The sequence below is a fragment of the Culex quinquefasciatus genome, chromosome 1 (genome assembly GCF_015732765.1).
Source record: "Culex quinquefasciatus strain JHB chromosome 1, VPISU_Cqui_1.0_pri_paternal, whole genome shotgun sequence".
Lineage (NCBI taxonomy): Eukaryota > Metazoa > Arthropoda > Insecta > Diptera > Culicidae > Culex > Culex quinquefasciatus.
In genome coordinates this window covers 112,727,625-112,754,870 of record NC_051861.1, presented here as the reverse complement: position 1 = coordinate 112,754,870, position 27,246 = coordinate 112,727,625, and the positions used below count along the sequence as shown (strand labels likewise).

At 32.3% G+C, this 27,246-nt stretch overlaps 2 protein-coding genes across 15 annotated transcripts in view; both read left to right on the top strand.

The window, feature by feature from the left end:
• LOC6050605 (histone deacetylase 4) overlaps positions 1-7,432 on the top strand; it is a 128,917-nt gene extending 121,485 nt beyond the window's left edge. For all 9 annotated transcript variants that reach the window (XM_038249909.1, XM_038249902.1, XM_038249901.1 and 6 more), the window contains one exon: positions 1,700-7,432. In XM_038249909.1, the coding sequence (XP_038105837.1) occupies positions 1,700-1,760 (61 nt within the window). In that variant the 3' untranslated portion in view covers positions 1,761-7,432. The remainder of the gene's footprint in view (positions 1-1,699) is intronic.
• A 3,911-nt stretch (positions 7,433-11,343) lies between these two features.
• Positions 11,344-27,246, top strand: part of LOC6044766 (double-stranded RNA-specific editase Adar) — a 98,237-nt gene continuing 82,334 nt past the window's right edge. For 2 of the 6 annotated variants that reach the window (XM_038249599.1, XM_038249577.1), the window contains exons 1-2: positions 11,344-11,916; positions 17,250-17,855. In XM_038249599.1, the coding sequence (XP_038105527.1) occupies positions 17,585-17,855 (271 nt within the window). In that variant the 5' untranslated portion in view covers positions 11,344-11,916; positions 17,250-17,584. The remainder of the gene's footprint in view (positions 11,917-17,249; positions 17,856-27,246) is intronic. The other 4 variants (XM_038249588.1, XM_038249603.1, XM_038249610.1 and 1 more) reach the window with 4 other exon arrangements.

Here is a 27,246-nt window from a genome sequence, read left to right as displayed (position 1 = left end):
AATCTTAGACTTGATAACACCATACGGTTTCTTTTTACTGATCGTACGGAAATATCAATATTTATAAAAATTCAAGACATCCTTTCTAAAACCAATAAAGACGATTTTTTTAAATCTGATCTCTCCAATTCCAATATTTAAGTATACTTTTTTTTAAATGGCTAAAATAAAATAGTGATCATAAAACTTTTTTTTTGCGTTAGAAAGAATGTTTTTTTTTCAAATATCAACTTTTCTCTAGTTTAAAATGCCCAAACTTTTCGATTTATTTTTATTTTTATAGAAAAAAAACCATGAAAATTGACAACATTTCCTGATTTTCTTTGATTTTTTTTTTGTTGCAGGTGAAATAAAATTCACTGCATTTTTTAAATCATATCTAATTTTCACGAAATAAAACATGCATTTTTCCCTACTTGGAGCAAATTAAATGGAAATGTAATTTAAATTTGAAATTCAATGTAATCTGTCAAGCCGTACATTAATTTTGAATTTTCCATATGATTTGATGTAAATTTCTATGCAACTCGCATTAAAATTTACATCAATTTTTATTTTACCTCTTGTTATATGAGATACCATGTAACATTTTTTCGGTGTTGTTAATATTCTAAATATTTAAATCTGATTAATAAAATAAAACATCTTTTCTGATATGTTTTTTTTTGTGTAATATCGGGCATTTGTTATAAAATACTATTTTTAATTTTCGAAATATATTTGTTCTTTGCCGATATTGTTTCTGCGATTCATTTTTTTCATTTTTCTACTTTCACAAATTGCAAAATGGCAATGAACTCATGAAATTTTTTTTTTATTTTACGTCTTTTCTGTGGTTTTGCTGGTTTGTAGTTCAAAATTAAAAAAAGATTAAAAATCCTTAATTTGATTAAAAATTCATATATAGATAAATCATATTTAAAGAATTCTGAATAGCTTACAATCGATTTGATAAGTTTATTAAATGAAAATTTAAGTTTTAGTATTTTTTTCCTCATTTTTAAAAGAAAAATCTTGGGGAGAACACCAAATTTCAAAAAAGGGGTGTATCTTTGATGTCACAAAAATTGTCATATTTTACATTATTACCTTTACCACTTTTGGGTGTCATGCCACTTTTTAAACTAAAATTGAGGTAAAATTACTTCAAAAAGTTTTACATCTTAGAATTTTAACAATTTTTTACTGTACTTTGGATGGATATTTTTCATGTAAATTTACATTAATTCATGTGAAAAAGGGCCTAAGAAAAGAATGTAATTTTTTTACATCATAAAATTTTACAGCTTCAGCTTAATTTGCATTAATTCCAGGTTATCTTTTCAAAACAACCAATGCGGCATGGGTTTCCTACGCACATAGAACCTTTTTAAAAGTAAGCAAGAATTCATGTAAAAAGGGCAATTACTCAGAAAAGCATGTAAATTTTAGTATAAATTACATCATAAAGTTTAACATTTTTTTTTTGGTGTGCAGTAAAAAAAGTATAATATTGGATGGTGTAATGTTACATCTTTTCCATGTAAATTTATATTCATTCGCGTAAAAACGGGGAAATACATAGAAAAGTATGTTAATTTATTTTATAAATGTTGGCAAGTTCTTCGAATATATTGTTAGTATTTTCATTATTGTGCTGCTTAAAGAATTTTTTTAATGCGTTTTTTTATAATCTTATCTCTGGATCTCTTCCCAACAGAACATCGGACATCTCGCGCGAGGACTCTGAGGAGCCGATGGACCAGGACGAGTCCAAGTAGGAAGCCAAGCCGGCTGACTAGAATCATCCCGCTTTTGGAACCTAAAGATGGCACCTCACAAACTCTCTTGGGCACACGCGTTAATGCCAGAGCCGGAGTTTTTTTTTGTTTTTGGACGAAGCAGAAGCAAAAATTGACGCAAAAGAAAACAAAATGTTACCTCGATGTGAAGTAAGTGTAATTTTACCTGTTAAAGAGAGGGAGATGGGAGAGAGCAAACGCTGTGGGAAGCGTTGCGCGAGAGAGAGAAAGGAGGGTGGGAGAGTATTTAAGGGAGCGTTACAGAGCTTAGAAAAGATTTTTAAGAGAGAGCGCGAGAGTGGAATCAATTTGACAGTTTTTGGTTTGAGACCATGAAATGAAAAAAAAAGAACTCAAAATCAGGGAAAACAAATATTGTGGTTGAATTCGGAAACTAAGCTGTTGTACTAATTGTTATAAGGGGAAATTTGGAGGGTTTGGGGAGGAAAGAGAGAGGGAGAGAGCACATTTTTGAAGAGAGTCGACGACCTTTGGTCAAATTTAAAATTGTTTTATTTTTGGCACAACAAAACTCAGAGTTGACAAACCACTCTGGGTGCATTCGTAGAACAGAACTTGTAGTGATATCATCGTAACAGAAATATATTTCCGTTTTTTCGTTGGTTGTTCATTGTTGGCTGTTGGGAAATTTCATCGTATGGAAATAGAGGGAAATATATATACATATTTGAAAAAAATATATAAACTAATCTGGATGTGAAACGCAAAATTTCGTTCAAAACAGAAATCATAAAGGTAAAATACAGTTAAGATTACAACATTACAGAAAAAAGTACGTTTGTTTTACAAAATGCAAAGAAAGCGGTAATTACAAAGTAATTTTTATAGGAAACTAACAAACAAAAACGCTGACTTCTTATATACTTGTACTAAAAAAAACAACTTTTTCAAACACAGATACAATCTTTTAAATCTTCTCAAACGCGTACGCACGGTGGAAACATCTCGCAAACAAAACGTATTCCTTCCAACGTAGTGCTAAAAAGTCGCACTTTTGTCACCACAAACCATTTGGAGAAACACTTGTACTAAACAAAAATCACGAAAGCAACCGTACTCTCTCATCCCTATCACACAAAAAAACGAAACAAAAATCTGCTCAACCACACACACAAAACTTGCACGCTTGCTCCTTTTTCTAGAAAGCTAAAAAAAGTTGTACTAAAATTTTAGTACAAGTTTGAATTGTACTAAATTTCAGAACAAATCAAATTGTTTTAATTTTTATGAATTACAACCTGTACTAAAAAATTAGTACAAAAAAGTTGTACTAAAAAATTAGTACACCCCCCTAAAATCAGCCCAAACGAATACCAAGTAAAATAGCGAATAAATGCAACACGAACACACTCAAGAATTACAACAAGATTTATAACTGCTGCCATAAAACAATAAAACTAGAGAGAGAGCGAGAGAAAAAATAACCTAGCGAGAGATAACCTTTTAAATCCACGTAAACAAACAGCCTGCTGCGAGTGTTTTTTGGTTTTGGTTCTCTTTTTCCGTTTTTCCTTGTGCTAATGTGTGTAGCAAAATTGATTGCGACTTTCGCAAAAAAAGAAAAAAAAAATACAGAGATAATATTTATACTAGTGACAAAAATCGCGAAAAAAAGAGTACATTTTTAAAAAACAGTTTATCTTTAATAAGTGTTGAGTGACCTTAATGTATACCAACGAAAAGAGAGTAAAACCATTTAATACAGATTGCAAACAGATATAAAGTATAAAGTTTAAAAAAACGTACATTTCAAAAAACAAAATAAAAACTTAAAGCTTTCAGAACAAAGTACTAAAAAAAGGGTAACGATGCGATAGGTAGCAAATTTGAGCGTTTAACACACACACTATTTAAAGAGGGTCGCTGGAAAAAAATATTTTACAAATCACACTTGAAGCTTACCGAACGCTATCCACTTGCTGTTTCTCGTCCATTTTGGTTGTACTAAAAAAAAGTAACACAACACATAACACACTCATAGCCGAAACAAACGCCGTCGCTTTTGGGCTGTACTAAACGCTGAGTTTTGTACTAAAATCAGCGACACAGAGAGGACGTTTAGTTCCCGTTTTTTACCCACAACTGTGCTGTAACTTTTTGTACTAAAATCGGCTGTTCCGACCGAACCGGGTCCGGAAACTCCGCACCATAGTTTGTAGTTCAAGTATATATCTCTATATTGGTCAAAGTGCTGGTCACTTTGTCTTTGTTTTTTTTTTATTTCTTGGAAATAACACACACTAATACACACACACAATTGTACACAAACAGAATTAAACAGAAAAATGGGAGAAAAGCCGACTTGGTCGATGTGATATTGTTTCTCAAATAAAATTAAAAAATGCATTTTTCTAACCCCTTCCCCGTCCTCTTTCCCGCTTTTCCCAATTGTTATTGTTTTGTTATTTTGCCACCACGCCTCTACTAGCCAGTGAAAAATTAAGTACATTGAACTAAAATTTTAGTACAATGACTACTGCTCAAAATTGAGCTTTTGACAGTTGGTGAATTTTCATAATTGCATGGGCAGATTGCCAACTTGTACTAAATTTGTATACACGACACTGAAGTTTAGTACAATGACGTTATTAAAAATTAACAGTTGCAAAATTGTACTAAATTGGAGAACAATTTTCCAAAATTTAGTACAATTTAGTACATTAACATGGACTCAAAATTGAACATTTGACAGATGATGAATTTTCGTAATTGCCCGGGCATTCACTGTACTAAAGTTTAGTAATGTGACGTTGACTCAAAATTCAACAGGTTATTGCCAATATGTACTAAATTGGAGAACAATGTTCTAAAATTTAGAGCAATTTATTTTAGTTAAAGTACGTTGAATTAAAATTTTAGTACAACGACCAAGACTCAACATTGTGCTTTTGGTAGTATATTCATGGGCAGATTGCAAACTTGTTCTAAATTTTATACATTGCACTCAAGTTTAGTACAGTTATTTTGACTCAAGATTTACCGATTATTGTAATATTGTTCTAAATTGGAGAAAAATGTTTTAAATTTTTAGTACAATTTGTTTGAGTTCAGGTACATTGAATTGTAGTACAATGACTTCAACTCGAAATTGAGCCTTAGACAGTTGATAAGTTTTTGTAAATGCATCGGCAGATTGCTGCCAACTTGTACTAAATGTTAGTACACTCTTCTTAAGTTGAGTATATTTTTTAAATGCCAATATGTACATTGTACTAAAAATTTAGTATGAAGACGTCGACGTCCGTTGGTAAATTTACGTAATGCGTAACAATTCAACTCAACTGAAAGTATATTTACGATGAACCAAAGTTAAGTAACTCATATTTGACAATTGGTTAATTTTAGTGAATGCTTACGCAGATTATTGTCAACATTTACTTAAGACGGCACTGTATTACAGTTTAGTACAATCCTTCTTTTTCTATACACCAACTTGTACCTATTTTTATAATTTCTCCTAAATTTTAGAACAATGTACTAAATTTTAATTCAGGCGTTTAATTTATTCTTTTTCTGACAGTTGGTGCATTTTCTTAAATTCGCAGATAATCGACAACATGTACTGAATTTAAAAAAAAAACAGTGTTCCGTTCAGTTAAATATTTAAAAAATCAAATCAATTTACTGAAATTTTAGTACAATGCTTTGACTCAAAATAGATTAACCTAAATTTACCTATTTTTTGACAATTGGTGATTTGAAGTTTAGTGCAATGTTCTAAATGTTCAGTACAATATTATAAAAGTTTAGAACATTATTCTAAAAGTTTAGTACAATGTTCTAAAAGTTTAGTATAAGGTACTAAAAGTCTAGTGAAATGTACTGAAAGTATTAAACTTTTAGTACAACAGCGCCGACTCAAAATTGAGCAAGTTTGTAAATTTTTTTGACTGTTGGCTATTTTTTTAACACGTGCTCACGAATCATTGCAAATTTCGTAACGCGAAAAAAGCGCAGACTCGATGCGTGACGTAATTTACGAACCAGCCTCCAGCTTTGTTTACTTTGTGATAATTTTTGACAACTCACCTCCGGCAACGCTCTGAAAAAAAAAACACAAATTGAAACAAAAACTAGTGAAATACGCTTTTGTTGTACTAAAAATGAAAGCGAAAAAATGGAATAACCTCAGCAGAATCGACTCACGAATGAAATGACAAATGGAAAATAAGAAACGAGAGAGAGAGAGAGAGAGAGAGAGAGAGAGAGAGAGAGAGAGAGAGAGAGAGAGAGAGAAAAGTTACATGAATGAACCAAGCAAAAAAAATAAATAATGAAGTAAAACTGAAACATTCCTCTTTTAAAGAAAGTTTAAGAAAAGTTAATTTATGTTTAACACAAAAACACACGCAAAGAAATGCATTAAAAATGGCCGCGCGCGAATCGTTGTGAGAGAGTGAGAGTGTGAGCGAGCGAGTGAGAGAGTGAGTGAGTTGAAACTCCCACTTTAGTTAATTATGGTTTAGCGTGCTAAGGAAACGACGACGAGTTGTACATAGTTTAGAACACTAGCTTTCCTTCTTGTGTAATAGTTTATGGACGGCCCCCGTTTCTATTTTTATGCCTATTATGTCTTAAATTATCCCACTTTTTTGTTAGATAAAAGCAGTTCTCCCTGTAAAACGTTTAATTTTATGCAACTGTTGCTGTTTTATTTGTTTGTACTAAAAAAAAAAGAGAAAGAATATAAAATGCGATAGAATTTATTACGTTTTTCAACGAATACCTTGTGTGCAAACAGATTGAAGCAGAACACACAAATACGCGTACACACAGAGACAACAACACAGACACGTGAAAACGAATAGCTAGTTCAATTTAACAAAAAAAAGAAGAAGTTAATAGAAAGAGAGTGTTATTACTCTTTTGATCGAGTGCAAATGGAGAGCTGGGCTAGAGAAAGTATATTTAAAAAGAGAGAAAATACAGAAAAATTTAGAAAGCAACTAGTTAGCTAAGTTAAAAATGAGAAAAACTAAAAACAAAACAGTTTTGAACTATTTGAAAACAGAGAAATATAAAAAAATTAACAAACTAATCAACGATTCATTTCAAAAATGAAAAATTTAAGGTTAAAAGAGAAAAAGTAATCTATTTTTGGATGCGACACGTAAAAATAAATAAATTTAAACTAAAACCCATTTGTTCCGCAAAAGGAAACGATACTTCTCTCTGCAAGAAAACAAACAAAAGAGACGCCGCCATCTTTCATCTCATGTAGTTTAAAAAAACACACACACAAACAAATCTTTGACCGGTTCAAACAAACGTTAAAGCACAACATAACCAACAAAATAAGCAGACAAATCTTAACAAATTGATACAATCTGGAAACTGGGCAGAATCAGACGCCGAGAGGAAGGCGGAGAGAAGTGGGGGTTAAAAGTTTCTGAGTTTTTTTTTCTTGGGTAAGAGAAAGAGAGAGGCAAGTTGGGAAATCTTTAAGACTAAGTCTGTACTTTGAATTTGTGAAATTCACTTAGTGGTGAGAAGCAAACGGGAGAGAAAATTTATTATGGGAAACAGTTGGTGAAAAAAAAGAAAGAAAAAGAAAACAAATACTGACCGTCAAATCGTTGTTTAAAAAACAGAAAGAGAGAAAAAAAACTATAACAAAAAAGAGAAAACAAACAAAAAAATATATTGAACGTTTTGTGTTACACGGAAAATTAATAAATATATGAAAAAAGTGATGAAATTGCGATGGGTTTTGGTTTGTGGGAAGTAGAAACGAAAGAAAGCCTTGACGTACTAGTTATTTGAAAAGTAAAACTTTTATTTTTTTAATTCAGGCAAAATTTATAATCTTTTAAATTAATTTACTTTAATTTCAGGAATATGTGTAGGATTAATTCACACATTTGTGAAAAATCTGTTCGACCTTTTGTCTTTTCGACCTTTTGTCTATTCGACCTTTTGTCTATTGGACCTTTTGTCTATTCGACCTTTTGTCTATTCGACCTTTTGTCTATTCTACATTTTGTTTATTCGACATATTTTAAGATATTTTTTTTTAGTTCCAAAAATGAAAGTAACAAAATACTTACTTTGGGATTAAATTTTTATTATTAAATTTGCCGAGATTCGATATTTCTGCTGTTATTTTTTGTTATTTCCAATTTGGGCATAATCTTGAATGGATTTTCTCAAAATAGAGTTTTTTAAATACCATTTTTTCTTCTTTGCAATATGATTATCAGAAAATGTTAAAAATTTAATGGGTTGTCTTACATCTGAGTTTTTTTTTGTAAAATACTAAAATGATCTCAACATGCCGTATTATATATTGAAAATACTTTGATTTTCATAAACTTTTAATGTGGACAAATGAAAGAAGAAAATTCAAATTACGTGTCGTTGAATACCATAAATCCAAATTTAAAAAATATATCTTTAACTAATTCCATTTTAGCGAGAATTTGTTTTTTTTTTAATTTTCAAATTTTTTGGTAATTTTTGTAATTTTTGTAAATTTTGTAAATTTTGTAAATTTTGTAAATTTTGTAAATTTTGTAAATTTTGTAAATTTTGTAAATTTTGTAAATTTTGTAAATTTTGTAAATTTTGTAAATTTTGTAAATTTTGTAAATTTTGTAAATTTTGTAAATTTTGTAAATTTTGTAAATTTTGTAAATTTTGTAAATTTTGTAAATTTTGTAAATTTTGTAAATTTTGTAAATTTTGTAAATTTTGTAAATTTTGTAAATTTTGTAAATTTTGTAAATTTTGTAAATTTTGTAAATTTTGTAAATTTTGTAAATTTTGTAAATTTTGTAAATTTTGTAAATTTTGTAAATTTTGTAAATTTTGTAAATTTTGTAAATTTTGTAAATTTTGTAAATTTTGTAAATTTTGTAAATTTTGTAAATTTTGTAAATTTTGTAAATTTTGTAAATTTTGTAAATTTTGTAAATTTTGTAAATTTTGTAAATTTTGTAAATTTTGTAAATTTTGTAAATTTTGTAAATTTTGTAAATTTTGTAAATTTTGTAAATTTTGTAAATTTTGTAAATTTTGTAAATTTTGTAAATTTTGTAAATTTTGTAAATTTTGTAAATTTTGTAAATTTTGTAAATTTTGTAAATTTACTAAATTTTGTAAATTTTGTAAATTTTGTAAATTTACTAAATTTTGTAAATTTTGTAAATTTTGTAAATTTTGTAAATTTTGTAAATTTTGTAAATTTTGTAAATTTTGTAAATTTTGTAAATTTTGTAAATTTTGTAAATTTTGTAAATTTTGTAAATTTTGTAAATTTTGTAAATTTTGTAAATTTTGTTAATTTTTGTAAATTTTGTAAATTTTGTAAATTTTGTAAATTTTGTCAATTTTATCAATTTTGTCAATTTTGTCAATTTTGTCATTTTTGTCAATTTTGTGAATTTTTTAATTTTGTCAATTTTGTCAATTTTGTCAATTTTGATCATTTTGATCATTTTCATCATTTTGATCATTTTCATCATTTTGATCATTTTGATCATTTTGATCATTTTGATCATTTTGATCATTTTGATCATTTTGATCATTTTGATCATTTTGATCATTTTGATCATTTTGATCATTTTGATCATTTTGATCATTTTGATCATTTTGATCATTTTGATCATTTTGGTAATTTTGGTAATTTTGGTAATTTTGGTCAATTTGGTAATTTTGGTCAATTTGGTCATTTTGTTCATTTTTGTCATTTTGGTCATTTTTGTCATTTTTTTCATTTTGGTCATTTTGGTCATTTTTATAATTTTTGTCGTTTTGATCATTTTGGTCATGTTGGCAGTTTTGGTCGTTTTGGTATTTTTTGACATTTTGATCACTTTTATTGAGGTTTTGCAGCGCGACTGCGTTTCAAATGTAGGTGGCGCCAAAATGAGGTTACTTGCCTAAAGTCGTATGCCTTTCTGTCGATTAAAGAACAAAATCGCTTATTTCTCATGATTCCCTGCATCAATCTTCATGAAACTGGTTGCAAAAGACGAGAAAATTTTTTTGCTTTAAAATAATGAACATCAACTTTTGGGCGCGCAAAAATTTGTGACCTTTTTCTTTAAAAACATGTTTTGGAACACGAAAAATGAGTTTCCCGTATATATCAATGAAATAAACAGTTATATAGTTGATAACAGATGTGTTAACGTATATTCAACAATTTGTATTGATTTTTGACAGACTTTCTTGCCAAATAGTCCAAATTACTATCTTTTTCTAAATTTACAGTTTTCTCATAGAAAAATCAAACAAATATTGGAAAGTTATACACCAAATTGTTGGAAATAATTTTTCTCATCCGAATCCGGCATAAGTTTTATAAAAATGTTGATTAGGAAGGAAAAAACACATTTTTTCTAAAAATCATAGGTTTACGCTATTTGTTCATAGGCGACACGCGTCTTTTAGCTTTGCTGCAAATTCTCTATTGTTTTGATCATTTTGGTCATTTTGACAATTTTAACAATTTTGTCATTTTTGTCATTTTAATCATTCTGGTAATTTTGGTCGTTTTAATCATTTTCGTCATTTCGGCCATTCTGATATCATTCTGATCATTTTGGTAATTTTCGTAGTTTTGGTAATTTTAGTAATTTTGGTCATTTTAGCCATTTTGTTCTTATTTTGTCATTTAGATGATTATTGTCATTTTTGTTATTTCTCATAAAAAAATTTGGTTTGTTTAATATTACATTTTTTTGTGTAATTTTACTTAAATAATGTGAACTGCCATTTTTTTCTGTGAAACACTATATTTCTAGAGTTTCCTATAAGCTGTTGTGTTTCATTTGTTTATAGGATCAGTTAAAAAAAAGTCTAGATTTCCAGATTCATAAAAGTGTTAGTTAAACAAAAAAATAAAGAAATGTTCAGCCAAATCGGTGCCAATTTTGGCTTTTTCAAGAAAATGGTCCATTTCTGGTTAAAATTTGGGATTTAAATTTGGTGATGATTTCATAAATTTTGGTCATGAAATTATTAATTTTATATTATTTGATTCATTTCATTTGATTCACGCTAGCTATTTTCATTTAACTTTAACAGCAGTATTTTTTTATCAGAATTCTGCTAGAGCTATTGTTTTGCCTGGATTGTTTTGTTTACATGTCTTTTATCGTTGAAAACAGCACCTGCTGCTCGTTGAGTACCGATGAACGTGAGTTCAGCTAAATTTGTGATCATATTTCTTGAAAGCCTGAAATTCTACTGATTCTACACGTGTTCCACCCAAGGCTGTATATCATATAGGTAGAAAGCCATGTGTTCCACCAACCTACTTCGACCGCGATCCCAACTGTCAATTTGCACCCCAAATCGCAACCATCACCGCGCACCTGTGCGCAAAAAAATGCAACCACCAAAATCCAACATGGCGCCCGACTGCCCTACCTTCTCGCTCGGCAAAAACCTTTGCTCTTTTCTTGTCACTTTGCTGCGCTCTCTCCGCCGCCGCCGCCGCTCTCTCTCACCAAACACGCTTTTCACTTTTCAGAACTTGCAGCAGAACGCGTCGCGTCGCGACGCCTCGTCCGGCAGAACAAAAACATTCCCTTCCGAAGCGGCCCCGGAGGCAGTCGTCGTCGTCGTCGTTCGGCTTACTGCGATTTCGCGCCCGCTCTCCCTCTCTCGGCACCAGTGAGAGAGCGCTGACTCGTTTGACAACCCGCTCCTGCGGAGCTCTGGTTTCAGTTCAACGAGGGCGACGCGACACGACGGACGGATAAAATCGGTCGTTCCTGCAGCTGCTTCGTGCGCGCGCGTGTGTGTGCATCGTCGTTGTGTGGGTGTGTTTGTGTAGCGTTTTGCTAATAATTATACTCTGGCTTGCACAGAGTGTGATAAGGCCCCGTCGAGGAAAATTTTCGTCCCGTTGTCCGCGGAATCGAGTCGGTCGGTCGGTTGGTTTTTGGTTCTCCGGGTGATTCCGTCGCGTTTTCCCCGGTTTCGGCACGTCCGTCGTCGAGGGAGTTGTCAAAAGTATTTCGTTCGCGTTGCTTTCTGGAAGTGAAAAAAGAAGTTCGCACCTGCCAATCGTAGCAAGCCGCAAATATCCTTGCCGAACCGGAAGCTGCAGCCCGAAAAGGTGCGCGAAAGCCAGTCGAAACTTCCGGAAGTTCTGTGTCGCTAGGTTAGTTCCGAATCCATCCCCAAGCAAGCTTCCAATCCGGAAAACCGGAGACTGGCGTTTATCAGCCCGGGGGCATTTTCGGACCGATGGGGGGTTCTGAAGGTTCTCCTTCTTGGCGTTTATCGATTCCGACACAGACGACTGGGAAAATCGGCGTTCGGGACACACACAGACACAACCAAGCCCCTGACTCTCGCGTCTGGGCCGCACACCACCATGTTTGTTTACGTTTTTTGTTTCGTTGTGTCTGTTAGGGGAAAATTGATTTTATCACAGCGGCAGTGTCAAACGCTTGCTGTTCTCGAGTGTGTTTTGATGAGTTTTGCGGACACGGGGGTGCTCTCGAGCCGTAGCAGCAAGGCCGATTTGCCGGGAGATTGCGGAACCGATGAAGAGGGGTACTTGTCGTCGTCATTGTCGGAAGAGCTTGGTGATGAGATGATTAACAATTTACGGCTCGGATTGAGGAGTTTACAAACAATGCAGAAATAGTTTTAGTCAGCGGCAAAGGTGGACGATAAGGAGGATGGAGTAGGATTTCAAAGGATAGGACACATTGTGTGTGTGTTTGAGCAGGCGAGGAGACCTTCATAAACGTCAAAGAATCTCAAAGTTGTCCTTTTGTCGGTTCTAATAAGATCAAAATGTCAGAAAAGTTTTAATCGCCGACAAAACCGGCATATGGCTTAAGACCAGATATAGTTCAATACTGTCTTGCAGAGTAGAAATTAAATTCAGAGTTAGATACTGGAAGTTCACGTCGGTGTTAGGGAAGTTCTTTTTTCAAAAATTATTTTTATTTGGTTCTGGTGCTGGTTAGGATCAAGGCGAAAATCAACGCGAAAGATAACTTTATAACAATTTTTTTGCATTGTAGAAAGGTTTATTGATTCAATTGAAAATTATTGTTCTGTTGGTTTAAAAGATTTTCTTAATTTGTTATTTTTGCTTTCTCTTGAACGTCTGTAGAGAAGTTTACAACCTTATATTTTAAATCTATAAACTGCCTAATATTTGCTTAAATTTTCTTTTAAATTTATTAGAAGGAGGTAAAATAATAAGATCAAATTTCTTGCTTGAAATTCAAAATTGGTAAGCCAGGAGTATTCCCAAATAATACATTAGAAATTTTCATAATTTAGGCAGGTTGAGAATCCCGTCCATGCAATTTGTTGTTTCTCTCTATTTGAACAAATTAAATTGCGTAACTTTTGACAGAAACTTGCTTCCAAACTTCTTACTAAATCATTAACTATTTGTTACTCGATATCCGTTCAAAGCGAATTTACAGAAGCTGCATTTGAGTGTCAAAGTGCTGATATGCCAACATTAGAATTTGGGAAAGAATTAATGAACGAATGTTTCTTCTCTAAGATTTGATTTCTTCTTTCCACTTGTGAACGCAAAATCCATTAAAACAAAATCGAAACTGTTTTTAAAACATTTAAGGGTGCACAGCAACCAAGAAAGTTGTTGTTTTCTTATTCCAAAATTGTCAAATTTACGGATACAATCTTGCAACAATCTGATTGTAAAAAAAGTAAAATTTTGTTTTGTATTTTTTTAGTATACAGTACTTTAGGGGATTAATAAAAAAATATATTTTTAGTTACCGTAGTTTTGAAGATACTTGATGCAAAAGCCCTGATTGATGTGCACCGTTAAAATAAAAATATATAATAAAATTAGTCTTGACCTCGCTTCACGGTAAAGTGAAAACTAATTAAAAATTAGTTTGTCAACGTTTTACACCATTTTCAACCTTAAATCATATACATTTCATATTTTTTGAAACATTTAATATTATATTTTCACTGTAAATTTAACGACCAATTTCATACAAAAGAAAGGACAAAATGAAAAAAATCCGAGTCTTTTTTTTATTTAAGTGAGTTTTGTAAATTGTCTGATGAAATCATAAAAGTTGTTTCGCTTATTGGACATTTCGCCTAACTTTACCTTTTGCTTATAAAATAAATAAAAATGGAAAACTAAAAAATATTTGAACTGCTTTTCCTTAAAAAAAAATAAAACTCACAAAATATTCTTTCGAAAAACTTTTTTTTAACTCATCCGTTAACATGAAGGCAAAACCACACAAAATTGAACGTAGCCCAGTCACCGAATGCTCCTCGCTAACTGGGCTGAACGGAAAATTACGAGGGGACCACCGATGCTCTTTTTTTTCACTGATGAATTATTAAAATAAAAGTTACTTAAATTTATAAACAATGCTTGATTTTCATACTTCTTCAATTCTGACATGAAATTAAATAAAAAAATGTTTGCTGATTTATTGAACATGCATTTTGCATGCACTAACCCGAACTTCCGTGGCCGTGAGGTTATGGGTTTCGCCTAGTAAGCGGAAGGTGATGGGTTCGATTCCTGTAAAATATGCTCACTGGGAATACTGACCGGTAGGGGATGGGTTTCGACTTGCGGCGTGCCCAAAAAAACCAGACCAGAGAACCATTTCTGATCACTTTCTGTGAATAAAAAATAAAAAAAATTACAGGTTAACATTTAGCTTTCGACCCCGTTGGAAAGAACTGTCAAACAAAATACGTTATGTCATGAAAGGCTGTGATATATATTTTGAAAATTAGTTTAAAAATCAATTCCAAACTTTTTTGTACGCGTTTGAAGTGGCATTGGCCACTGAAAAATAAGCTTAAAATATATTTCAATTCAAGGACACAAAAATTTTGCAAGGAACTACCGATCATTATTCAAGAATCTTCCAACGTATAAAATATTGCAGAAAAATCATAGGATTTAGTAAAATTTAATTAACTTAAATTTATTTACAAATTACTTACTTTTCATATTTTGTTAATTGTGACTTGAAATTTAATTAAAAGTTTGAAAAAAGTTTGCTTATTTATTAAACATGAATATTGCATCCACTTACCCCTCGGCCGTTTCGGTTTGTTTGGATTTCTGACGTTTGTCTGCTTCTTAACTGGGCTACGGCCTAAAAAAAATCCTGATCACTTTCTTTGACTTAAAAAAATTAATAAATAAAATAAATAAATTACATACATAAATTTAGCTTTGAATCAACCATATTCCCTTTGGAAAGAGCTGTCAATCAAAATACATTCTGTCATGATAGACTGCGATATATATATATATATTTTTTCTAAATTAATTTAAAAATCCATTTTAAACTTTTTTGCGTTTAAAGCGTCATTTTACTCTGAAAAAGGACACAATAATTTTGCAAGGAACTACTTATCATTAATTTTATTTGGATACTGAAGTTTTAAGCTATTTTGCCAAGTAGTTTTTAAGCAATCAAAACCAATAAAACAATATTTTATAAAAAAAATATTGAAAAATCTGCAAACGTAAAAAAAAATACAAAAAAATATAGAATTTTTCTTTATAAAAACTCTTTTGCTATGCTTCCAAGGAACTGCTCAGCGCTCAGTGTTTGATGATCATGTGTGAAACAATTAAAAAAAAAAAATACAAAATACATTAGAATGGTAGCTGCTGAAAATTCTCAAAATTAATAAAAACCATCTGAGCAATTCTCTACGAAATCGGTCTTTTTTCTTCAATTTTAATTTTTGTATTTTTTAATCCGGCTGAAACTTTTTTGTTGCCTTCGGTATGCCCAAAGAAGCCATTTTGCATCATTAGTTTGTCCATATAATTTTCCATACAAATTTGGCAGCTGTCCATACAAAATTGATTTATGAAAATTCAAAAATCTGTATCTTTTGAAGGAATTTTTTGATCGATTTGGTGTCTTCGGCAAAGTTGTAAGTATGGATATGGACTACACATAAAAAAAATGATACAGGGTTAAAAAAAAATTTGGTGATTTTTTATTTAACTTTTTGTCACTAAAACTTGATTTGCAAAAAAACACTATTTTTAATTTTTTTTATTTTTTGATATGTTTTAGAGGACATAAAATGCCAACTTTTCAGAAATTTCCAGGTTGTGCAAAAAATCATTGAGCGAGTTATGAATTTTTGAATCAATACTGATTTTTTCAAAAAATCCAAATATTGGTCGCAAAAATTTTTCAACTTCATTTTTCGATGTAAAATCAAATTTGCAATCAAAAAGTACTTCAGTGAAATTTTGATAAAGTGCACCGTTTTCATGTTAAATCCATTTTAAGGTGACTTTTTTGAAAATAGTCGCAGTTTTTAATTTTTTTAAATTAGTGCACATGTTTGCCCACTTTTGAAAAAAATATTTTTGAAAAGCTGAGAAAATTCTCTATATTTTGCTTGTTCAGACTTTGTTGATACGACCTTTAGTTGCTGAGATATTGCAATGCAAAGGTTTAAAAACAGGAATATTGATGTTTTCTAAGTCTCACCCAAACAGCGTTTTTTTTTTGCAAATCAAGTTTTAGTGTTAAAAAGTTAAATAAAAAAATCACCAAATTTTTTTTACCGTGTATCATTTTTTTCCAGTGTAGTCCATATCCATACCTACAACTTTGTCGAAGACACCAAATCGATCAAAAAATTCCTTCAAAAGATACAGATTTTTGAATTTTCATACATCATTTTTGTATGGACAGCTGCCAAATTTGTATGGAAAATTATATGGACAAACTAATGATGCAAAATGGCTTCTTTGGGCATACCGAAGGCACCAAAAAAGTTTCAGTCGGATTAAAAAATACAAAAATTAAAATTTGAGAAAAAAGACAAATTTCGTAGAGAATTACTCACTTAGAAAGCTAGTTTTGATTTTGTTCAGCGAAATTTCTGAACGTTAATTCCCTTTCATCAGTTTTTAAGCAACCTGCGCTGGACAATCACGTAATCTACATGACGAAGTCCAGTCTGCAACCCGCTAAGATCACCAACTCCATGCGAATGCGAATGTTCAGCAAAATGTTGGACTATGAAACTGTTTCGAAAAGCATAGTGAGGTTCAAAGTTGAGAAAAGATATTCACTCTGATTAAAAGAGCAACTGATTTGATAAAGTCTGCCAGGAAATTTAATTTCCGCAAGTACAATGTGTGTCCTGCTGGAGTACTACCAGACGTCCTACCACGTGTTGTTACGCAACAGAGTCACCACCACCATCATCATATTGTTATCATTTGTGCTGAAATGTTTCTCATTTAAAAGAATCTAAAAATAAGCAAACTGTGCCAGCTATCACAGTTGGAAAAGAAACGTTCAAAAAAGGATCCAACAACTTTAAATTCCCATAATAGAGTCCACACACAAAAAAGGCGTCCTTTGGCAATAAACATTACGCTTCTTCACCCCCTTTACTCTCCTCCACCGAGAGTGTGACATAATGGCAAATGACATAATCGAATCAAATATCACTATTTCATTGCAGAGTCCAGAGATCGAGTCCGGAAACGACACCACGAGGCCCAATAGAATCAACGTCGCGTCGAATTCTGTGTTTTTTTTTTCGTTGTCGAAGGAAAAAGGGTTGTGAAAAGCTCGACTTGGAGGAACCGTTAGAAAAAAACACAAAGAAACGTTTTCAATTTCGTCCAGTCCTGTCTCGGAAAAAAAATCTGTGATTTGTGAAAGGAAACAAGTGAATAAGAAAATGTCTTTAATTTAAAACAAAAGTGGAAACTGTCTGAAAGAGTTCATACTGTCCCGGCTCTGAATCGCTTCAAATTTGGCCCCGCAAAATCGCCCCAATTCAGCGTGTATTTGATGCGTCCAAACAGTTCCGTGTACGATCGGTATCGCTGGAAAAAGATGGACCAACAACCGTTGGAGCGAAATCAGGCCAAAAGTGGCGGCGGAGGCGGTGATAGCGAGGGTGGTCACAAAATTCCGGTGCTCACGGGAGGGGCGACGACCACCAGCGGGTCGCCTCCCCGGACGGGTTCGGGATCGGCGGCGGCGTCGTCGGCCGGAAGCGGTACCACACCCGTGGCAGCGTCGCCATCGCGACGGGCCGGAAAGCGGAAGAATTCTGCAAGTGAGTACAAGATTTTAATTCTGGTTTAGGGTGGTTTATTCTAATGTCCAACACCGATGCCAGCTGCTCTCATGTCCAAAAATTGGACACTTAGACCTAATGTCCAGCACCGAGGCCCTCCACTCCAATGAAATGTCTAGAACTTAGACTTTTTTTATCCAAATCATAAAGACCTCTACACTAATTTCTAACAACAGCAACATCAAAATTTTTTTCAAGTAAAGAAGGTATTAGATTATGGCAAACAAACGAACAAATTCGCACTTCTTTGTGTTTGACAGTTTGCGGCAAACTCGCAAACAAAGTCATATGTATGCAGGCAAACCGTCAAAAAGTTTGTTTGTCATAGTTAGTTTAATATGTCCTTAAACAAGCAATAAATATTTCAACACATACATATAATTTTGCCTAACGTATATGAATATTTTATACTGCAAATGAATATAAATTTGAAGATTGTTTTGCATCCTGTTTCAGGAGACATCTGAAAATGCAGTCCGTTTTACGATTAGAACTATTTTTTGTAGAGAAAATCATGACATTTTGAGAATATTGAAGTTGAGAAATTATCTGAGATTTTGGCCACCTTATTGTAGTAGGTATTGATGAGGACTACTTCGAAAAAAATCGATTCACAGAATTTTTTTTTGATGGTTTTTCAAATCACATTTTAATCACAACCCAACAATTGAAAATGTCAAAAAATAAGTGTTTTTAGCCCATTAAAAAAAATATTTCTGATACAGGAATCCTGAATGTACAAAATCGGAAAAAAAATATTGAAAAGAACACAAAATTTTTATTTTTTAGCATTGAAAGTTGGACCATACATTTCCGAGATACTGGTTATCAAAAAATAAGGGCTTATTTAGCAACACTGAGAAAATCTCATTTTACCTGTTTTTTTTTTTGCGTGGTCATATCTCAGCAATGAGAACCGTATCTATAATGTTAAAAAGAAAAACAAAATGTAGGGAATTTTCGCAGCTCTCGACAATATTTTTTAATAAAAACGGGTAAAAAAAGTTGATTTTTTTTAACTTTTTTATGAAAGATAGCAATTCTTTAAAAAAAAATTACTTGGCCAGAAATTTTTTGACAAAATTGCATTTTATGTCCCCTAAAACATATGAAAAAATGAAAAAAAAGTACAAAGAAATAGTTTAAGTGTCAAAAGCGATTTTAAAAATCAGAAAAAAAAATCCGTACATCACTTTTTTTTCAGTGTTGTCCTCATACCTACACAGTAAAAAATTGTGAAAATGTTGAAGATGTGATTTCAAAAGATTGAATATAGAGCAATTCCAGCCCAAAACAGGAATTTTTTAGGTACTTTTTTCTCGACCCTCTCCGATTTCAATGAAACTTTGTAGACATGTTATGCTAGGAATATATAAGCCATTTTCGTGTATATGGAGCCAGTTACACTCGATAATGACATTTGAGAAGGGCGTAAGTGTTTTAAATATTTTTGTATTTCGTAATTTAAATATTGCTATATCTCGAAGCCGTTGCATCGTATCAAAAAGTGGTCAAAGACAAACTTGTAGGAAATTGGACGAGCTTTCTTAAAAAAATACACTGAAAGAAAAAAATACACCACTTTTATGAGATTTTTTGATTTTTAAGTTTAAAAGTCAAATTTGAAGGTGAGCCCACGATTTTTTTTCGTTCAAAATTTTTGTGAAAATAGCCTAAGATGTTAAAAAAAGACTCAAGAAAAATGCAGAATGAAGCAACTCACCTAAAAAAATACAAAAATCATTTACTGAAACTGTTTTTGTTTTCAAAAGTGCTCTAAACATCAAAATTTTCAAAAACCGAACACGAGAGTCGATTTTCCAGACAATTTTACATAAAAGTCTCCATATTTCATTAAAATCGGAGAGGGTCGGGTACAACCGATTCCCTAGTTGACATGGAATTGCTCTATAACCTCTTTTATGATGTAATTTTAGCTCAATTTAGACTGAAAAATTACATAACACCGGAAAAGTGGTAAAATTACACATTTTTCTGACATAAAAGCCTCTAAAATTCCTTGAAAAATACAGGTTTTTGAATATTTACATGCCATTTTTGTACGGACAGCTGCCAATTTTTTATGGAAAATGATATGAACAAACTGATTATGCAAAAAGGCTCCTTTGGGCATACGAAAGGCTTGCATAAAATTTCAGAGAGATTACAAAATTCAAAAATAAAATTTAAAAAGACTCATTTCGTACAGAATGGTTTAGTTGTCTTATTTTGCAACATTGCCTTTATTAAAGTTAACTAACTTTTGGAACTTCAAATACTGTTGGAAGCTGCACAGTAAAAAAAATCATAGTAATATTACATCTGGGAATGAGTACATATTTTATGTCAGAAAAAAATGTAAATTTACCACTTTTTCGTTTACTCTTTCAGCCAGAGGTAATATTACATCATAAAAGAATCATTTCAAATTTATACATTTTTTCATTGTTTTTTTTTTTTAAAGTTGAATTTTGGAATGTTGAAAATTTGATAGGTTGAATATTACCTCTTTTTTGAGTAAAATATAACAGAGTAAAAAATTTAGACTGAAAAAAATGACATTACACCAGAAGTGGTAAAATTACACATTTTTTCTGACATAAAAGATGTACCCCTTCCCAGATGTAATATTATCATGATTTTTTTACTGTGCACCTAAAATTGTGTAGAAATGTGAACTTGATGAATATTCATCAGAAACTGATGACAATTCATCATTTCTGGAGTTTTTTTTTGAAAAGGTCCAATAAACCAAATTTACAGTTTTTGTTTTTGGGTGTTTTTTAATACCCTTGACTAAAGGCGGTTTCAAAAACACCCAAAAGGCAATAACTGGAAGTTTGGTTTATTGCACTCAAAAAAATGAGTTCGCGTAAACGTGAACAGAGTTCATGCCACCGGGAACCAGGAACAGTTTTCTTCCTGGTTCCCGTTGGCTTGAACTCTGTTCACGTTTACGTGAACTCATTTTTTTTTAAGTGTGGACCTTTTTTAAAACAAATCCATATTTTCTGATGTTACATGTTACATTTTACATTTTTTTGACACAAAATCTGTCACCATTTCCTGATGAATATTACCATCTTTTTTTTCTGTTTGTTTATGTTAAAGATCTTTCCAGAAGATTAAAAATCTGACAACCCTATCAATAGAAAAAAAGTTGAAATTATTTGAAAATATTTTTTTATTAATATATTGTCCAGATCAATCATGCGAACTATAGGTTATCAAAAAACTTTGGCAATAAGCCAGAAAGCTTGAAGATTTAATTAAAAGTTTACAACGATATAAAATTAATGAAAAAAATAGGGTAAAAAGAAGAGTTTATCAAAAAACGTGAGTTTGCAAACACAGTTTCCCGGTAAGGAATACCTCCTTCAGTGGTAAAAAAAAAGTCAAGCGATTTGTATGTATAAGAATTGTTTAATTGTTTCCAAAATTTCAAATTAGTAACCTCTGAAAAAAAAATGAAAAACTAGGGTAGCAAATCTGAAAAAAATAAATAAATTGGGATCTTGTTTAAATGGTCAAAATTTAAAGAATTATTGAAAAAGTTTCTCCTCCAAAACTACAAAAGTCCTTTTCAATCACACCGTGTGTATCAGTTTCCAGATTCGTGACCAAAATTGCCCCTTGAATTTGACAAATTCCACCACTAGAAAGTTTAATGCAGTCACTTGCTGATTCCTCTAAACCAGGGGTGACCAAAGTATGGCCCGCGGGCCAAACGTGGCCCGCGAGGTGATATTTTGTGGCCCGCGGACCCATTTTGAATGATTCTGTAAAATGGCCCGTTGACCACTTGTAAAGTGATTTTATACTTTTTCAAAATTAAGGTTTATTTTAAACTTTTATATACTAATCTTTTTTTTTTGTTAATAAAAAAACTTATGATTTATCAATATTTTGATCCCCATTTTAGGATACAAATACTTTGTTCAAAATATTTTATAATTAAAACTATTTCATACGTTTCAATCTGAATGAAACTAGTAAATATCGTCAAAATTTTCATCAAACATTTTTAGAAATATTAAAAAACGTTCAAGATTGACTTAGGTAGAATTCTGTAATAGTTGCAAAAATGTAAGTTTTCTTTATTAATTTGCAAGTCATAATGACACTTTTATGAACTGACCCTCAAACATACATTGCACTTCCTTCGGGATTCGAACTCATTACAGTTAGATAACGAATCTGATTGACTACGAACTGATTCAGGCAGACAAAATGTGGAAATCGGAGGATCAAGTTTGTTGCAAATATTTAACAAAGCTTTCGTCGATCAACCCACCCCTCCACCATTATAAAAAATTGGCTCAAAAACAAGGAGCAAACATATATTTTCAAAAAACTTCAAAAATTAAAAAAAAATTAAATGTAAGTGCAATCAGCTAAAATTTATTAAATATACATTCCTTTGCATTAAGAATCAGTTGAGTTTATTGAAAAAAATAATTTTAGTGAATTTTCGATGAAATAATAAATAAATGTTTTTTCGCTAAAATGTTTTTTTTGTCAAATCTTTTTTTTTTTGAAAATAATGATTGCAGTTTAACTATACGGAAGCTTAAAACATTTTCTAACATTTTTTTCCATTGAAATGTTGAAATTCTGGCTCTCAACGATTTTTCATTAGCCACACTTAATTTATAGATAAAAATACGCTTTTAGATGAATTGTTCAACATGTAATGTCACCATTTTCGAAATATAAAAACAAAACTTTGTTTTTTTTTTTTGAAAACACAAGTACATTCAGCTAAAAACTTTTTTTCTAATACCTGAAACAATAAAATCAACGATACCAATACTGCCCATAATTGAAAATTCGGCTATTATGCCAAATCAAGTATTCCGAGAAAAACGCGTTTTAGTGTTGGTGACAAAATCTCCGTCAAGGCAATTTCCCATAAGAGTGGCATATTAGCCGTTTGGTTTTTCGCATCGGCAGCCAAGTCTAAGCACTATTTCAGTAAAATTCAAGTACAGGTACTAATATCTCGTTTTTGCCTAAAGTGGATATTAGCCGTTTTTTCAATGGTGGGCAGAATAGAAAACCGTTATTTTGTGGTTTCTATTATTTTGAATTTAAATTTTATTAAAATAGCCATTTAAATCTTTTAAATTAAAATAATGTAATTTATTTTTTTCAATAACCTTTTTTTTTAATTTGGCCCGCAAGCTCATTTGAGTTCCAAATTTGGCCCGGCCTCCAAAAACTTTGAGCACCCCTGCTCTAAACCCCCTCCCCCTGATATCCTTCCATCACCCACCTCTTCAAACGTGTTTGTGCCCTTCTCCTAGCTGTATGTGTGTGTTTGCGTTTTTCCACCATCCGTGTCGGTGGAAATCGCCTGTTTCCAAAAAAAAAAAATAATAACAGAAAAACAACAAGAAGTCGAACGAGAGTTCTCTCGCGCAAATTCAGCACAAAATGTGACGACTTTGGGCTTCCGGTTCTTCTCCGACGGTGGTTGTATGAATGTGTGAGTGTGAGTTGGAACCATTTTGTGTATGTTTTGGTATCGCGCGCGCTCTAGCGAGGATAGTTTTGCAATTGGCGTGAAACTATTTTGACCCCCCCCCCCCCCTCCCTTCTAGAGGAATGAAGGTTTCCTAGACTTTGTTTCCGTTTTATAGTGCCAGTGTCTAGTCAGGGAATTTTCTACATTTGCTGCAGACAGTGGCTTGCAGTGAAATTATGATAAATGAGTAATTCTCGCTGAAAGTGGACCACTATTTACACAAGGTGCTCAAAAATCAAAAGCAATGTACTTTTCCAATAGCCCCCACCAAGTTATGAATGAAACCATGTTTGGTTGGTTAAATTTGTCCTCACCTCGGCGCCACAAAGCTAAAACATTTTTTTAAATTGGTAATTTTTTGACTTAGACGCGTCTACAAAATTGCTCATAACTTTGCAAAACTTCAACGAACCCTTGATGTTTAGGGGTGTTTTGGAAAGGAAATGAGCAGAGCTTTCGAATGAACTTGTCAGAAAAATACCGTTCCATACATTTTTTAGCCACAAAACACCAATGTATTTTTAAAAGTCAATTTTGAAGGCCGGCGCCCCGCTTTATCGAAGAACTGACAAATCCATTCGAAAGCTGAGACGATTTCACATAAAGGACCAATAAATCTAAGGTGTATGTTCCTCCTATCTTTTTTAATCTGATTTTGATTCTGCGAGCGCAGCGCTCCGTTCGCATTTCGGGTGCCCAAAATGTTGCAATTTGCTTGCCTCCTTTTAAGGTTTTGTCAAAAAATATAGGTGGTCACTTTTTAAATGATAGTTTATTGTCCAAGGATCAAAATGCACTTTCGATAATTGACCAATATTTATGTTTTTGGGTTCTTCCAGGCAATTTAATGTCGAAAAATTGTTTTTTTTTTTGTAAAATTCTCACCTACAATTGGGTGGACTTTTTTTCAGTAGAACTAATGAATGTAGCATGTAGGAAATTTCACCACGATCATTTTTCTCTAAAAGAAAACGTAATTTCGATACTCCAGTGCCAAGATATTTGAGTTTTAGTGCGAAAAAAAGTGCCAATTTTACAAATTTATCGGAATTAACAAGCACGGCCTATTATTTACATGCGGCATATGTTTTGGAGGCCAGAGTATGGTTTCTTATAGTTATTTTGGTCGCTGAATTCGGATCTGGAATCAAATTTCAGATCAACAGTTAAATTTGGAGTCAAGCGGTAATATGCTGTAATTTTAATCGCTAGTGAATTCGGTCATATGTCATCTTTCGCTCACCTTTAATTGATATTTTACTCACGGATTTTTTTTATGGAGAAGTTTTTTTTCAACTTCTGATTGTTTTGAGAGGTCTCGTGGCGCGGTGGTTAGCGGCTTCGGCTGCCGATCCCTATGTGGCAATGGGGAATACACGCAAATAATATTTTAGCGTGACTGAAATATCACTGTTCACTGTTTATCTGAAATTTGATTCCAGATCCGAATTCAGCGACCAAAATAATTATAAGAAACCATACTCTGGCCTCCAGAACATATGCCGCATGTAAATAATAGGCCGTGCTTGTAAATTCTAAGAAATTTGTAAAATTGGCACTTTTTTTCTCACTAAAACTAAAATATCTTGGCACTGGAGTATCGAAATTACGTTTTCTTTTAGAGAAAAATGATCGTGGTGAAATTTCCTACATGCTACATTCATTAGTTCTACTGAAAAAAAGTCCACCCAATTGTAGGTGAGAATTTTACAAAAAAAAAAACAATTTTTCGACATTAAATTGCCTGGAAGAACCCAAAAACATAAATATTGGTCAATTATCGAAAGTGCATTTTGATCCTTGGACAATAAACTATCATTTAAAAAGTGACCACCTATATTTTTTGACAAAACCTTAAAAGGAGGCAAGCAAATTGCAACATTTTGGGCACCCGAAATGCGAACGGAGCGCTGCGCTCGCAGAATCAAAATCAGATTAAAAAAGATAGGAGGAACATACACCTTAGATTTATTGGTCCTTTATGTGAAATCGTCTCAGCTTTCGAATGGATTTGTCAGTTCTTCGATAAAGCGGGGCGCCGGCCTTCAAAAATGACTTTAAAAATACATTGGTGTTTTGTGGCTAAAAATGTATGGAACGGTATTTTTCTGACAAGTTCATTCGAAAGCTCTGCTCATTTCCTTTCCAAAACACCCCTAAACATCAAGGGTTCGTTGAAGTTTTGCAAAGTTATGAGCAATTTTGTAGACGCGTCTAAGTCAAAAAATTACCAATTTAAAAAAATGTTTTAGCTTTGTGGCGCCGAGGTGAGGACAAATTTAACCAACCAAACATGGTTTCATTCATAACTTGGTGGGGGCTATTGGAAAAGTACATTGCTTTTGATTTTTGAGCACCTTGTGTAAATAGTGGTCCACTTTCAGCGAGAATTACTCAAATTGAAAAAAAAAATACCAAGAAATTGCAAAACTGTTAAAACTTCAAACTTATATTTTAACCCTGAATTGCCAATTATTTTTTGAAAATCCAAATTTTCCAATTCAATCAAATCACTTTAGTTCTACGAAAAACATAACTTTTCTCATCTGATTTTTAATATTTTTACTTGTTTTTATATTTTCTATGTAACTTTCTTGACTTGCAACAAATTGCTTTATATAACATAGTCCAGGGTACAACACAAAATTTCACAGTTTAAGTTTGACTGTAAAATTTACGCAGTTTTTGTGAAAAAAAGTTCTTTCAAATTTGTCTTACAATAACGTCATTTTTCGATCTACTAACGATTGTTGTTTGAACTCAAATAAAATCATTTCTAAATGTCTACGCCCATGTTCTCCCTCAACCCCCCCAAGGAATTTCGTGCCACATTCCGAGCCAACTCCGCAATGCCATCTTCCGCCAAATGTTGCTGTCTCTGCGCCTTTCTGTCCCCTCTTCCAATTTCAATACCAAATCCACCGCAGTGTGTGACCATTCCATACTCTTGAGCCCAATTCCTAAGCGATTAACCCTCAATCTTCTTCTTAGACTTTTTTTTGTCGAACTTGTAACAACTTTTTTTTCATTTTATTAAGATTAGGAGTTGTTTTTTGTAACTTTCCATTGGTAAAAATTTTTAATTAAATTTAGGGTAAAAAAATGTTTTTTTTTTCAATATTTGAAATCAACAAAAAATAATTCAATAAAAGTGGGCACCACAGGGTCACTCCCGCAAAAAACTAGGAAATTATTCAGCCAAATTCAGACCCAGACTTGAGTTGGTTGGGGTTGAGGAATTGAGCATTCCAAAAGAGCCTTACGACTACGATAGAGGGGGAATGGAAAATATCCGCATTACGCTAATTGCCTCTAACACACTTCCGCTCGGTGTGTCCCACGCGGTTTTGGTCTTGGGTCCGGTGAAACCGACCGGGCTGGTTTGCCCCCCTCTCGCGGAATTTTCACGCGACTTCCAGACACGTTAAGGCCAACCATAATGACAACTTAGTCTTGGAGCATAGATAAGGGGATGTAAGGTTTTTTGAAAGTTTGTTTGAAGATTTTTTTATAGTTTTTTGCTGAGACTTGTCAAATCCTGTAATAATCAAAAAAATTGTAATACTTAAAAAAAACATCTGAAAAAAATATCTTTTTATACCCATTTACTCTTTCTTCAAAATTCGAATATCTAAGAATATATGGGAAAAATATATTTGAGTTTGTCTGTGAATCAAATCAAATCAAATTGTTCAAAATTGGAAAAAATATACGCTTAAGTTGTTTATTTACCCCTTCAAATGATCAAATTAATTATGTTTTGGAGCCATTATCACAAGAATTAGCAAATTTTTATCAAATTTATTTATTATATTTTTTTGATTTGGATTAAACTTTATGCGT